Source organism: Takifugu flavidus, chromosome 4 (assembly GCF_003711565.1).
Source record: "Takifugu flavidus isolate HTHZ2018 chromosome 4, ASM371156v2, whole genome shotgun sequence".
Taxonomy (NCBI): Eukaryota; Metazoa; Chordata; class Actinopteri; order Tetraodontiformes; family Tetraodontidae; genus Takifugu; species Takifugu flavidus.
The window spans coordinates 6783769-6799041 of NC_079523.1; the positions used below are offsets into that span (position 1 = coordinate 6783769).

Consider the following 15273-nt stretch of genomic DNA (forward strand, 5'->3'; position numbering starts at 1 on the left):
ATAGGGATGTGGATAAATGTCATTTGTTTGGACTGAAAAGGATTTCGGAATTTAAAAAAAGGACGGAAGAAAATTATACAGAACAGAGATCTTGATCTGTTCTCGAAACGAGCTTTGGTGACACCTATTGGATCAAATGGGTCATTGCACCTTCTCAACATGCACGAAAACAAACCTAACCGAGCAGGCAAGCAAAGACACATGATAATTTGTTCGAATCGCTTATTATGAATCATATTTTCATAATGTGGAGTCCGACAAGTTGGTGTTTGTAGCAACAGGGTGTTGCAATAAAACACAAAACCAGACCGCTTTACAACACAGCCAATGATTTCACAAACATTCGGCAACCATCTCTCTGAATGTGTTTATTCATAAACTGGTAAAATATAGCACATTTGTATAAAAATGTAGAAAATTGTACACAAAATATAACACTTGGCTTTTGTCTATTAGTTAATGCTACTATTATAGCTTTCTGTTGCTAAAGTTGATATTCTTTTGCCAGCAAAAAGTCAGAATGAGAGTTGAAAGTCATGAAAAAACCACACACACACACACACACAGACACACACACGCACACAGACACACAAACGAAAGGCAGCATTCATAAAGACAATTAATATAAGAGATCATTTTTACAGCACATCTTATATTGTACATTCTAAAGAACAGCACAGAATCAGTCATTGTGTTGCTAGTGTTAATGTGTTAATGTAGACGATTTGTGCATCCTTTTTTCTCAGTCATTTTGCGTTGTCTTTGGTGTAGTGTAGTCTTTAAGAAATGAGTCCTAGCTCAGGTGCCCTTATTGAAACCTGAAGTGTCACAGAAGGTGATTCAGCATTGCTTAAATTGTGGCCTTCAGCCGTGCTCGGCTGTCTTCTTGAATGAGTAGTCCAGAAATACCAAAAATTCATTATTGCTATCAAAGAGAGTTTCGTGTGAAAAGTCAGAAGAGACAGAAACAATTGCAGCGCTACTGTCGGTGCAAAGCCACACTGAAATGTGTTGTCTTACAGGAGCTGCAGCCTCTTCCGCATGTTGCAGCTCAGCAGTTGCACCAAAGTACCTCAGTGTACTTCGAAAAAAAACAAACATGTTGTTTAATACTTCTTAATCCCTGTCCTGAATAATAACCCTAACAACTCCTCTTTGGGATTAGAGCCAAAGTGCACCAACGCTGTGTAAATGTACCTCAAACAGGCATCTATTGCCAGTTGATTCGGGTTTCATTCAACAACTTAATGCCCTCATTACACCACAAGCAACACGTACCATGGAACATAAAAGGCCTTTTCTGTTCTGCTGTTAGAAACCAGAAAAGAAAGATGAAATCCGCAGCTGCTTCAGGCGCACCTAAGGTGAACACGGGGAGCGTCGAACCCGGTGAAAGGGTGATTTTTGACACCCATGCTGTAGCACCTGATCAGCAGAAATCCAAGCACTGACGAGCCCTGAGTGTCCATGGGTGGAGGCCGCGCGTGCGCGTGTGTCTGAGTCTGCACTTGTGGAAATACTGATATGCCACAAAAAAAGAGTGTGTTGATCGTTACAAGGACAAAATCCTCAACAATGTCAATTCATATTCCATAGCACCGAGAAGCTTTTTTTTCGCCATCACTAAAAGCACTTAATTGATTCTTCAGCTCTGGATGTCAGAATGCCGACAGTTCCTCACAAGGCCGGGATGACGTGTCCACCACCTCAATGTCCTATACACAACATATATAAATGTATATTAACCTATTTACATGCATCCTTCTCTCTTTTACTGGGGGGCCTCCTATGGGATGTATGGGGACGACATCCAGACAATGAAAGTTGCGAGTTTGTGGGAAAACAGATGCCTGGTTGGACCTGGATAAAGTCGTTCTATAGGTTAGTCTGGGAGAAAAATGGTCCAGTCCTTTCTAAGACAGTGTGTTGAGATACTTATTTTCCCCAGCTAGAGAGGTTAGCATGGATGTCATATCACCCACAGCCATGTTGGACAGGCCAGAGCCGGCAGTAAGGCTCATAGAGGTCTGGGGGGTAGTGAGGTGGGATGAGGCCTGAGGGGAAGACCCAGGTTGACCCTGCAGGGTACTGTTGACCGGGCCGAACGAGGAGGATTCAGCGTCGTCGATGATAGAGGTGAAATCTATGCGAGTGTTATCCAGATCCAGGTTTTCTAAGGCATTGGAGATGGGACCGGATTCTGGATAGGGACCCAGGGGGGCCGACTTTGGATCACTTGTTGGATCCAGACCAGAACCCATACCGTGCTGCTGGTTAAGACAAGGTCCGTTCTGCGAATCAATGATTTTGTCCAAGTTCACTTGACCTGAACAGTATAGGTTGTTGTTGTTTGAAGGAGAGAACATTTCGTTTTGTGGGTGCTGTGGATGCTGCACAGGAGGAAGGCGGACCCCTCGTCTGGGGCTGGAAGAGTGGACAGGGCTGAGGTGGGGCGAGCTGCCAATGTAGACTCCTCCCACCTGTGACAGGCTGTTCTGACGGCTCAGAGGTTTCCGACCCTGAGGAGGTCGGGGAGCCATTTCTTGACCATAACATGAGCCCTGTAGACCTGTCAACTGCTGGTCTTTGGGTGGGACAGAACTAGGTCCCCGGCTTGGGGGGCTCATGATCATGTTCTGATTGGGGTAGGATGGATAAGGTTGGTTGGGGTAAAGGTTCTGGTTCTGGTGCTGTGGACTGTGCTGGATCATTGCAGTCTGGGCAGCCAGATCCACATTATCAGACAAAGCTGGTTTTATTCCACTTTGCTGCTGTTGTTCCTGCCGTTGCTCCCACATGAGTGCTTGCTGGGACTGGACGTAGCTCCTCACCATCATCTCCTTCACCTGCATCATGGGGGTCTCTGACCTCTGTCCATCTGAGAGCGCTTTACCAGCACAACCCAGGCTGACGCTGCCTCCGCTGGCAAACGTGTTCTGGTTCTGCACAGGAAAGCCACAGCTGGAGTTGCTGGAGTTCCTCATCATGACCTGACCCGTCTGTTGGGGGTAACCCTGAGTCTGCTGCAGGAGCATCCTCTGCTGCTGGAGTTTAGCGCTTTGACAGGCATCCCGGCCTCCCATCACTGGGTGAAACTGCTGCTCGGGCTTGATGACCAGTTTGTGGGTCCCGCCTGGACCATTGTAGAGACCTGGCTGATTGTTAAAGTGTGTCTGTTGAGATTGCAAGCTTGCGTCTGTGTACTGCATTCCTTGCTGGCTCTGCAGCTCATGGGGTGAAGATTGGATTTGACTGTGGTTATTGCCCCAGCGACCCCCAGCATTCCCGCTCTGACTGATACTGGGATAATGAGGAGCTGAGGGACTGAGCTGGCAGGTGCTCATACTGTACTCCGTCTGTTGGAGGAGAGTGTTTGTCATCCCCTCCGACTGATGGGGTCTTGCTTGGCCTATTGAATTTCCATCTTTGGAAGTGACATCCCCTCCTGGGTTCTGATAGCAGCCGTGCATGTAAGCCTGGTCAGGGCAGCTCAAGGAATCATGACTTGGAGATAGCTGGTTCGAAAGAGAAGCTCCGCCTCCGTGGGCTTGATGTTGGTAACCAATGAAACTTCTCTCTCCAGGAGGCATCATCATGGAATGATCCCTTGAATCCACAGGGGTGAGGTGGGTATCCATACTCATAGCCTCCATCATCACGTTCTCTGTAATGCTAGGGGGGCGAGGGGAGTACAAGTGTCTGGAGAGACTGGTGTCAGAGCCACGATGCTGCAGGGCATTCCTTCGGCCCATGAGGGCGACATTGTTGAGGCTATTGAAACGCTTGGGGAGAGCTTGAGGATCTGCTGCCGATCGAACCGGGTCACTGGCTCGTCTTGTATTGTTACCTGGAGCCTGGTGAGGGTAGATAACACCGGTACCATACTCCGTGTTGGCGCTGTGCCTACGGGGACCACCTTGTGTCAGGAAAGGAGGCAGTGGTTGTCCCTGGTACTCACTCAGAACACCCCCCCTTCTTGCAGTGGTACCTATCTGCTCCATATTGGGTAAAGGAGTGGGAGGTGGTCCACCGGTAGCTGCCGCATATTTGGCCTTTAGGTTGTACTGCTGGGCAGGTGTTAAATTTGAAAGTCCAGGTAATCCTGCTCCTGGACATGGAGCTCCTCTACGATTGGTCTCAGGAGAGAGGGGATCTGCAACAATCTGCTCGGACCCAAAGACGTGGCATCCTCCCCCCGCTGTTCCTCCCATCTGTGAGACCTCGCTGGAGCGCCGGCTGGAGAGGTAAGGAGACACCATGGAGGAGCGACGGCTGACAGTGTAGGCAGAGCTCAGGCTGCTGGTGCCACTTCCCCTTCTGTCATTAGAGCAGCCAGCTGAAGCGTTGCCTCCTAACTCATGACTGGAAAGCTCCATGACTCGCCGGTTTGAGAGGAGCGGAGAAGGTACACACATTCCCAAGTTTTCCCCTGTACCTAGAAATCAAGTAGCGTATTAAAACTTATCTTTGCAGCATTAACTTATCACCGTGTATTTAGTATTGTTTTTATGTTTTAAATAAGCTTACTGGTCTTGAACACCATGTCAAAGTCATATATCCATGTTGAGCTTGTTATTACTGTTAATTACATGGTTGATAATAAAGCCTACCAGGAAGTGCAGGTAGTTTGTTACTGCCACAGCGTGCAGGAGGGGAAGGCCTGCAGATCTGCTTCAGTTTGTCAATCTTCAAGTTCTCGAGCCTCTTCAGAGCTTGCGCTGACATTCCCATGGTTCCCCCTGCGCTTGCCGATTCTCCTCCTCCTCCACCCCCAACTCCATCCTCCAGCGCCGTCAGATCCTCCAGACTGCCTGCTGCGTTCAGGTTCATCTCGACTCCGCTGTCGTTGTTGTTGGCGCTCCCCAGTGGAGAACGTTCGCTACTGCAGGATGACTGCCCGCCCGGGCTCGGCTGAGACTTCTGAAGAAAAGTTTCCAAATGTTTTGTCATCCATCATTTATTAGAAACAATCAATCCTTTAAATGGTAGAGATCTGAAGTTTGTGACGCTCTATAAAGCAAATGATTCATAGACTATTTTATTCAAACAGACGTTCAGTAGATCCCTCACCAGAGAAGTCTCTGGAGCCATCAGTTTGCAGTCATCTCTGCGTGTCTCCTCTTTCTCCAATAGAAGCTCTGAGCTCTGGCCTCCAGGAGTCATGGCTGAACCTGGAGGTCGGGGCCCCATGTCTCCACGATGCTTTTTGGTGATGTGGGCTTCAGGGCCGTGTACAGTTTTCACATGTTTACGCAAGGAACTGGGATCTGTGTAGCGCTTCGTACAGCCGGGGATTTTACAGACATATGGTTTCTTTAAAAGAGAAACAGTGAGGGGGGAAAATTCAATGTATAGAATCGTGATTAGCAAAGAAACATCTGTGCATGTTTTTTAATGTTGATTTCTTCAGATCAACCATGAAAAAAAATTATGGATAGAAAACGATGTGAAGGTTTCCTAAAATATCAAACCGTATTTTCAAATGCTTCATGCATTATAAATCTCATAAATATATGTCAGTTTTATGTAATAGAGCTGTGCTACACCTAAAAGTCCAAGGATGACAGAAGTCCTCCAAATAACCAAAAACAACTAAGTAATTTTATAGTCACTTCTGAAAGGAGACGCACATAATAAGACTTTTGTTTTCTTTGGCCTTTTAGACATAATGTTGCTGACAGACCAAAGAAAAGTTAAAGTCTTATTATGCAAGGACAGGCTATTTTACAGTCACCCCTTTCTTTGTGTTTGACCCCGTTGACCTCTGACAGATGTCTAATTTGAGGAGGTAAGAGTTGTAAGTAAACTGTCCCGATGTAAAATTTCAACTTTCTAAAAAAACAATAAATTATGAAAAAAACAAATCTGCTATACTTCCTAAGAAATTTGACGTTGTCCCAGTGGTGCCCTAATTATGAGCAAATGGTGAAGGGAGAAATCCTGAATGTTTTTTCATAGTTGTACCTCATTGGAGTGAGTTCTGTTCTGGTGTTTGGCCCGGTCTGAAGCATTGGAGAAGGCTTTGTTACAGCCTTCGTGTTCACACACGTACGGCTTCTCTCCAGTGTGAGAGCGCAGGTGAGTCTTCAGGTTTTCCAGACGAGAGTAGGCCTTATTACAGCCTTCGAACTACAGCAGAAAAACTGTTACAGCAACACTGCAGCTACAGGAGAGCAGGAACTAAAATATCAGTTTTGATGACATGCCGCCCACTCACAGTGCACTTGTGTGGCTTCTCTCCCGTGTGTCTGCGCATATGAACCACCAACATGTACTGGGCTTTAAATGGCCTCTGTTCCCTTGAGCATTCCTGCCAGTGACACACAAACTCTTTCTTCTCTCCGTGGATGTGTTCGTTGTTGATGTGCTGTGAGGCGGTGAGACGGGAGAGACCAACAATGACGATAAAGTGAGTGGTTAGAAACAATTCCTTTGCCTATCTTTTTAGAATGGCCTGCGTCTCTTACATGAACCAACTGGTCCTGTGTGTCAAACTCCTTGTTGCAGCTCTCCCAGTGGCAGTTGGTTTCATAGATGGCCTCTTGTTCGGTCTTCCCGTCCTCCTTATCCAACTCATCTCTGCCATCCAGGAGACCCAGGAGAGGGTCCTGACCAGACATATAAGAGCCTTTGTTTAATAACTACAGAAACGTGTACACAGTCATGGAAAGCACTGAATACACCGACCATTTGGGTCAAATACCAGGACAGCATGTTATATACTTTGACTGCTCCAGTGGTCCAGGCCTGTACTTTTTACTTGGTCTACCTACTTGTGAGACTATGAGCATACCTGAGTGCCAGTGGAAGAGGGACTGGCCACGTCTCCCTCCGATCGCTCTTCCAGGCTCTTCACGTTCATGCCATCCATCACACCACTTAAGCCAGGCTCGGTCTTCAGCTGCAAACCAAAATACAGCCCTCATTATGCCTGTCATCTCCAGACCATTAAGAGAGGTTTTAATTCTTGCTATCCTAGGCCCAGAGAGTCCCTTTCTCCCTCCTAAATTGAACCAGAGGAAAGCCTTACATGTCCGTGCTTAGGTGGTGCATGCAGCCGGGGATTGTGGGGAGGTAAGCGGGAACCTTGGCAAGGGCCTGGTGTGTGTCCACCCAGAGGCGTTACTCCCCCTCCTCCATATATGGAACCTTGTTGCCTGGACTGGCAACTGATATTGCCTGTATATCCAAGCGATGGGCTGTGATGGAGAAGAAAGTGGGATTATTTCGAGTTTTCTTCTTATTTCACGGTGATTTATGCAAATTAGAACCTTCAGGATTCCACTGTCCTCCATTCATTTGTTGATATTTTCAAAAAACTAGACTATTAGTAAAAATATTTCAATACTCACCTCATGGCGCCCACAGAAAGATGGCCGTAAGAACTGGCACCATTTGCGTTACCCCGAGAGTTGACAAACGCCACCAGCGAGTTCGGTGAGGTCCGGATCACTGTCTGAAGGTCCACGCTGGCGTCAGACAGAGGCGAGATGGACAGGGCTCTTTTTTTACTCAGCTTCAACATGGACCGAGGCGTAGAGAACCTGGAGCCTAAACAGCAGGAGATGGGAAGAGGTCAAGGTTGATTTGGATTTTGTGTTTGTCCAACACATGGAGTCGTGTCAGCTGACCATCGCCCGAGCCAATCAGATCAGAGTTCCCCTGAGCCTGGCAGAAGTTATGATGAGAGGGCATCATGTTGCTCTGGGTACAGTAGGGGGTGCTGTTTCCCCCTGTTGGAAAGAAATAGCAGATGTTTTACTTACAGCGAGTAGAAGCACTTATAAATATCGACATTTACATGTGAATTCAAGTTTTGCTTCAAAGATAATATGTTCTTGTCTTTCTCAAGGTAAGATAGGATTAATCTTGCACATGCAATTATGAGAAAATCTGAAGCAGCTCTAAAGGTGATGTATATAATAGGATAAAGGTGATATAAAAGATGACTCACCCTCGGGGGGAGGCATGCCTCTGTGTCCCATCATGCTGTGTGGCGGCAGGGCCTGAGGGGGCCTCATGTACTGATCCGTACAGAGGCCAATCCCTGGACCTGAGCCATGAGTCATGCTGGACGTCATAGGATTATACATGGTTCTGCAGTCCTGAGGAAGGCCGTTGAGAAATGGTGCACGCAGGGAGGACACATCACTGTACGGAGACTGGTCTGACGGGACTAGGCTGCGTGTAATAAGTAACATATTTTAATGTGTAATTCATAAAAACCTGCCTTTGCAAAAGGCAGAAACATCAAAGAAGCAACAATTACGTAAAAAGTATACACAGATGTCTGTGATTTTAAGTGCTTCAGCAACATTCTGACATTATGACACATCGTGTTCTGTTTAAATAAACAGAGGTGGTGTAGAAAGAGGTCTTTGTTGAAGCAGTGTTGTGCAAGCTCTTGATAAAGAGAACCAATAGCTGATTACTAATTGGCTGTATTTAGCAGATATCCTATATCAGTAAGTGGTGTCACTGATTAAAAAGCTCCAGTGAATCACCAGCTCAACTGTCTGGGGTACCAAACTCATTCTTAGCTAATAAAACAAGGTTCGTCTCCGCAGCCTGGCTGTGATGTCTGATTCTCACCACTAGATAGAGTATAGCGTCCGTGTTTGTCTAACCTGAATAAATCACCCTCTTCAGGGGTTTCCCCTTCAAGAATGGAAAGCGGAATCAGCCCTGGAAGTTTCCAGTTCTCATGAGTTTCATTTTGTGCATTTGCTGACCTTTCCACAGCCATACTGGTGTCACTAAAAACTGTCCCTCCCTGATCTCTGTTCCTTCTGCTCTGCTCCGAAAGGCCAGTATATCATGTACCCACCTTCCCCTAAGACGCCTTTTCAGTTCTTTAATTCTTTCACTACAACGTGTATTCCACACAGGAGCTTAATCTGTTCCCTCTAATCCACCGTGCTGGTTCCCCCTGAATATGCCTCCCTCCCGCTCGCCCTCCTTTCTCCCCTTCTCTTCTCCCATTCATCCCTTCTGTTCTTTTTCTCTGTCTCTCCCTCACCCCCTCTGTCCTTTCTGCCACTTTCTATCTCCTCTCTCTCCCTCCCCCGTCTTTCTCTGTCCTGCCAAGCCACCTTTCTCTCCGTCATTCTCCGTCTCTCCCTCTCTCTGGGTAACCTGAGCGGGGCGAGATGCAGTCATGCAGAGCGCAGCGGGGCCTGGTCAGCCTGTAATTAGCAGCTGTCAGAGAGAGGCCGAGTCCACCCGCAACCTGGGTGGCATGAGGGAAGGAAGGAGGGGCAGCCAGGATGGGGAGGGGGGGCTTGCCAGCTCTGTGTCCATTACAATCATAGTGCATCTGATAACTGCAATACCTTTTATGTGGCTGTGTTACTGCTGGAATTTCCGAGAGATTCTTATCAATAACATTAATTTAATCAAAATGGATCATATAGTGTTGGCTCTTACTGAGGAAGACTAACTGGAACTATTTCACATCAGACTGGAGTGGAAGTGCACATAACTGTTGCATTTAGAAAAAGCCCCATGATTAATAATAATATTCTTAACTTAAATTATGCTGAACACAATCACAGACAAGTTTACTCTCATGTGGTTTGTGTATTTCATCATGTTACTTTCATCTTTCATCATGTCAGGTACAAGGTGAAATGCAACTGTGCTAGGGCCAGCTTTGGTCTTACCCTCTGGAGGGCTGGCCGGGCGAGGAGTCGTAGTGATACAGCCCCTGGTGTGGCTGCATGTCCACTGGCATTGGAGCTCCGAGGAACAACTCGCCCCTTTAGGCCGTTAACCTGACACAACAACACAACAAGACAGGGCGGAAAAGCAAATAAAACAAACAGCCCCAAAATGCAAATATATGAAACCAGTCATGCATGGCAAGGATAGAAAATATACTATTAATAAGAGCTTAGGAACAGGTTTGGGTTGATAATGAATGTTAAAACTGTTATTAATACATATAACTCGCTGGCAGTACCTACAGCAGATATGCCAGGTAAAGCCACTGTAAAGGTGAATTTTTTTTTTTTTTTTATCAAATGTTTGTAATATTTAAGGTGAGTTTTAAAAGGTACATTGAAAAAGCAATGATTAGTGCATATTTCAATAGACTACATCTGAATTGTAGACTGTTATTAATATCAAAACCTTTAACTATAGATACACTATAGTGTATCTGGTTTGGTTTGTTTTACAGTCTGACTGTCCTCTAAAGGACTGGTCCATTCCATTCACCCACTGTTACAACTTAACGGGTCATGTGATGCTTCTGATGTGCCCCGACACACTCCTACAGATTATCCCAAACCCCAGGACAAAAAGAGCGGGCTTGCTAGTAATCTTCCTTCTCTAAACAGAGTCATGGACCTCGAACTCCACTGACAGACGCCCAAAACCTGCCACACCTTCCCATCCTGAACCGAGTATTGAGGGGGAAATAGACGGAAGAGGACAGTCTCGGTTTGGCTTTAAAGTGCAAAATAAAGAACTTTTAAAGGGACATTAGTGACACAAATGAAGGGTAAAACATGGACGAAGCAACTTTTTGTATAGAACTCTGAGATCTCAGCAAGAGTGCATGTGGAAGGTAATTCTAGCTGAGATTTTGAGAACATTTGCTTATTATAGCTTCACGCCACACACTCATACACATTCCTTTTCGTCTATACTATTTAGCATCCTCCAAATTGCCATCATCAGGTTTTAGTATTAATCTACCACTTTAATCCTGAAGGTGTTGATGGGCCTTAACCTGCAAAATTAAATATTTATAAGTCCAACATCCTTTAAATGTGTGTGTTGTAGCTATTTAAGTTCTTGACATGCGGGTGGAGTCAAAACAACCCATCACTGTTTCTGTTGTCTCCAAGGCCAAACTGGGAAAGCTCCTGTTTCGTGCTGGTGAAAGTATTGTGATGTGAGTGTAACTGGTTTGCCTGGTCTGTCATGCGGTAGCACAAGTGTTAAAAGGGCAGCAGGGACCTATTTAAGCCGACAAGTCACTGGGGGGATTTGGAATGTAAAAGTTAGTGAGTGGCTAAATGGCGTGGGCGGTCCGAGGCTAATTACACACATCCAACACTGCCTTTGGATGTGTGTATGACAATCAGACGGAAGTGCTAAATAGAGATCTCGCTGAGCACGTCAGCTGTCCAGAACTAATAAATACCAAGAAGGGGGCTGTCAGACAACATCACACACACACACACACATACACACACACACACACACACACACACACACACACACCCACACACACACACACACACACACACACAAACCCATGTCAGGCTTGCCAGTGGGTGGTGTAGTATTCTTGTAGCCACCATATGAGTATGGAATGCACGTGTGTGTTCTTGAACGTGCTACGAGGGAGGGTAGATTGCCAAGTGATGACATTTTAGGGAAGTTAGGAAGTTAGTTTTTGGGGCCATTTTATTTGGGGTGGGGGGACTATAAAGGTCAGTTTGAGGGTTAAGACTTGGATTTAAGGTTCAGGCTTAATTTAAAGTTCAGGAGAGGTTTAGGTCAAGGATTAGTCATTTGGTTGTGATGGTTAGCGTTAGAGAATGGGAAATGCATTCTGAAAATCCCCACAAAGATAGAAGTACACACATGTGTGTGCAAGAGAGAGAGAGAGAGAGAGAGAGAGAGAGAGAGAGAGAGAGAGAGAGAGAGAGAGAAGAGAGAGAGAGAGAGAAGAGAGAGAGAGAGAGAGAGAGAGAGCGAGAGAGAGTACCAGAAGATACCAGAGCAGTGTTGTGTGTGTTATGGATCTTATAGATGTTATAGATAGAAAATATAGCTGGCATTTAAAATGTCCTTATTCTACATAAACTATCCTGAATTTATGTCTTTGGCCAGATTTGACAAGTTTCTATGATAAATCTTCTTGATCAGGTGTTTTGGGACATTGTACTATTTTAGGCCAGTGTTTTGTGAGAAACTCAGGGACTTTTTTCCCTTGTGTCATTTTTGTGGAGCTTGGTTTTAGCTGGTTGGGGCTGAGGCACATTAAAAACCCCAAGACCATCAATCAAATGACAAGCTAAACAACTCGGCTCCACCGTGGTGGCATAACAAGCCGGGCAGAAACCAAGGCACAACCGCCACTTTCAGCTCCAGGTTCACATGCCTACACTGACTGGTGTCACCAATGAAGGGAAACTCACAGCCTTGGAGAAACCTTAACTACCCCGAAAGTCAAGTTTTTGGATGTTTTTTGTCTCCGAAAGGAAAGAAGCAACACTGAGTGAAAGATGTTTAAGCCTAAGGGATTTTGACTGTGGATGACTACAAAGACTTAGTTTCCTCTCAGTCCTTTATATATTTTAATATTATTATTATTATATTTTCATATTTTTTTTGACTTTTTTACAGGGCCATTCAACTCAGCCCCCAAACATTCAACAACAACCGATGAGCTTAAAACTCAAGGGAGATTTGTTGCTGCAGACTTACTCTGGTATGAGCAAGTGTCTAATATTAGCCGGGCCATTTGTGCTTTAAAGCACAGTACTAGCATTAATTACACAAACAAATAAAAAAAAGGTTAATATATAATTTACCTCAATCAAAGTGACAGTTACAGACATTAGTGGTGGTTTTAGTGGCTGTTTAGATTTAAAAAATGGGAGGTTGTAACATGCACAAACCGACAATTAGACGATTGATTCACAATTAGCACAGAAGCCACAATTAAGACATGGATGGTGATTATTGGTTATAACTGATCACAAAATCAAGTCGGGCAGAAAGACTTCAGCTTAACTCCCAGGGAATCTGTTTTCATGGGATGGTACAGACATCAAATTGTTTTTGAACTAGTTATTTTCTAGATAAAAGTACCAAAGTAGTGAGCCATCTCGTTTCTTTCCTATCTTTGACATACTATGAAACAAAAGACAAAGAAGTCTATTGGCCACTAAAACACAGAGAAGTTCACAGCATGGGAGCGTTTACACAAATACACCAAAAACTAGACTGCTTGTGTCTCTCCTGCTGGGCTTTGCTGGCATTATGATATTCCCCCCCTAATATCTCTCAGATGATTCATTTTGCTGTGTATAGAGAAAGCATCATTGTTTAGTCTTCTACAGTTTGGCCATTTCGAGCCTCCTCCCACTGATGGATCCAACAGGGAATTAGAGATATTTCCACGGGTCAGTGGCCGGGTCGTACAATAGGCCTGATCCAGGTCCTGATCCTCTGCTTCTACAGTCCTCCCTGGGGAGTAACACTAAACTGGGGCTCATCCGTGTCCACCCCCAAGCTCGCTCCACAGTCCACAGTCAGGACAAGCAGCATTAAGTGACATCATTGCTCCTGTACTCCTGACAGGAATGCAATCACACCTCATATGTTCATGTTTCCAGCTCTGTGTTTGCATAATAACCTATTAAACAAGATAAACACCATGTGACACTGGGACCTTCACCCCCACCCTTTCTCAAGTTTCCTCCTCCCATGTCTTTTCTGTCCTCAATCTCTTAAGTCTATCTTCAGCTCTCTTTCTTCCTTCTCTGCCCCATTGCCTCCACCCTCTCGCTCCCCCATTCCCTCTCTCGCCGTCTCTCGGCTCATTCCTGCGCTCCCCGCCCCTCCCCCTCCCGCCGGGGCTGCATCGAGGTGGGTGTTCTCTGGCTGTTATGACTTGAGAGACGATAATGGCAGCTATAATGTAGCCAGCCGTTCCTGATGTGGCTGAGCTTGTGGGGGGATTCTGTTGTGTTAAGGCTGGAGACAGCGCAAGGGAAAGAGGGAGGGAGGGAGCGAAAAGGCGGGACCCGGGACCCTGGCCAACCACAGGCCGAGACTACCTCGCTTTTTATTCCGTTTTTTTTCTTTCTCTCCTCACCCACTGACTTTTGCTAGCCCCGTTGTTTTCCTTCAGTGGTAAACTTTGTTTTTAGATTCTGCCTGTGTTTTTGTAACCCTTCCACCCAACACAGACGCTCCTCCTTTCCTTACTTGTTCTCCCCCCAACTAACCCTCCGCTGAGTTTTTTGCCCCTTTTACCCAGACAAGTGATGTGGGATTCACATCAGTACCAGGCTCGATTGTACTTTGAATGTGATTGCAGTACCAGGTTTGGCTACAAATGCACACATAGCTTATTGTCAGCTGTCAGCAGGGTTGATCTCATGAAATCGGATGTCGTACAAAAAGTGATTGTTCATTTACAATTAATAAAACTGATTCTAATAGCTGTTGAATCGGGCCAAATCACGATGTTTCCAATGTGGGAGGATGGTCATGTTCAAAAATGTTTCCTATGGTTTTAAACCCTGTTCATGTTCGAAAAGTCATCAAGTGAGTTGCAGCTTCGTTAAGCCATGTTGATGAGCTTGTCTTCTTTTTACTTGTTTTGCTATAACTTGCCATTCCGCTATGAATTTATCCTTCACAGTCTTGCAAACTAACTGTTCAGCTACAACTATGCTAGGGAAGCGCTACCTTTAACTGCAATATCAAGACGTAAGTTCTTGTTCAGTGTAGTGCTGGTTTTGGTTGGATGAAGGTGCTGAGTTTGAAAATACTGTAGAAATACAGCCAGTCCTAATTTAATCGAAATGGTAAAACCTTACAAATAAGATTTATTGGGTTGATGAGTGAAATGCTATATTTGTAGTCGTTGTGAGCTCACAGAAAATCCCTGACACGAGTCTCCTGCAAACAAACTTGCAGACTAATGCTGTGAGCTAATAGAGTCAACACCATCGCCTGTAAAGTGAAGACTGCAGAAGCTGCGGTGCTGATGGCTCACTGCTGAGGTTCTCACCTTGTGGAAATGGCAGAATGAGATGTTGATCCCTTGTAGCTACACAGTCAGAGTGACTGATGACAGACATGGGGGCACTAGAGGGCTGGGCTGCAGCACGCCAACACGGCTACAGACAGAGAGGGCAGGGGCCTCGGCACAAACTGAGCACAGCAGAAAAGCTTTTCTGGAATAACCACAATACTCTTAGAAATCGGGGCTGTTGAGCAGTCAAAACCTAATCAAGCATTATTATTGTTGCAAATGCCGGTGATGCTCTGGCACATGAACAACAAAAGATTCTGCATCATTTTACAATGGAAATGAGCCCTGAAGACAACACACAACATTCATTTTCACTGGCGTTTTCAAATTGTTTCCCTCCAAACATCACGGCATCCCCCCCCACTCTGGCACTCCAATCACTGTAGGAAATTCAATTCTCTTTCAATATCAGCCTCAGCCTCGAAACTGGCAATCAAACACGTGACGTCACTGAGGGGTCCTGCCCCGCAGGTTCTTGTGAGAAG

General features: G+C 45.6%; 1 protein-coding gene across 3 annotated transcripts in view; it reads right to left on the reverse strand.

Moving 5' to 3' along the window:
- Positions 1 to 342: 342 nt before the first annotated feature.
- The window catches only part of gli1 (GLI family zinc finger 1), a 37032-nt gene continuing 22101 nt past the window's right edge, over positions 343 to 15273 (reverse strand). For all 3 annotated transcript variants that reach the window (XM_057030537.1, XM_057030540.1, XM_057030538.1), the window contains 12 exons: positions 9663 to 9773; positions 7955 to 8181; positions 7632 to 7733; positions 7353 to 7551; positions 7031 to 7199; positions 6794 to 6901; positions 6468 to 6608; positions 6218 to 6367; positions 5965 to 6129; positions 5071 to 5313; positions 4611 to 4920; positions 343 to 4435 (listed from right to left, as the gene is read on the reverse strand). In XM_057030537.1, coding sequence (XP_056886517.1) covers positions 1914 to 4435; positions 4611 to 4920; positions 5071 to 5313; positions 5965 to 6129; positions 6218 to 6367; positions 6468 to 6608; positions 6794 to 6901; positions 7031 to 7199; positions 7353 to 7551; positions 7632 to 7733; positions 7955 to 8181; positions 9663 to 9733 — 4407 coding nt within the window. In that variant the 5' untranslated portion in view covers positions 9734 to 9773 and the 3' untranslated portion in view covers positions 343 to 1913. The remainder of the gene's footprint in view (positions 4436 to 4610; positions 4921 to 5070; positions 5314 to 5964; positions 6130 to 6217; positions 6368 to 6467; positions 6609 to 6793; positions 6902 to 7030; positions 7200 to 7352; positions 7552 to 7631; positions 7734 to 7954; positions 8182 to 9662; positions 9774 to 15273) is intronic.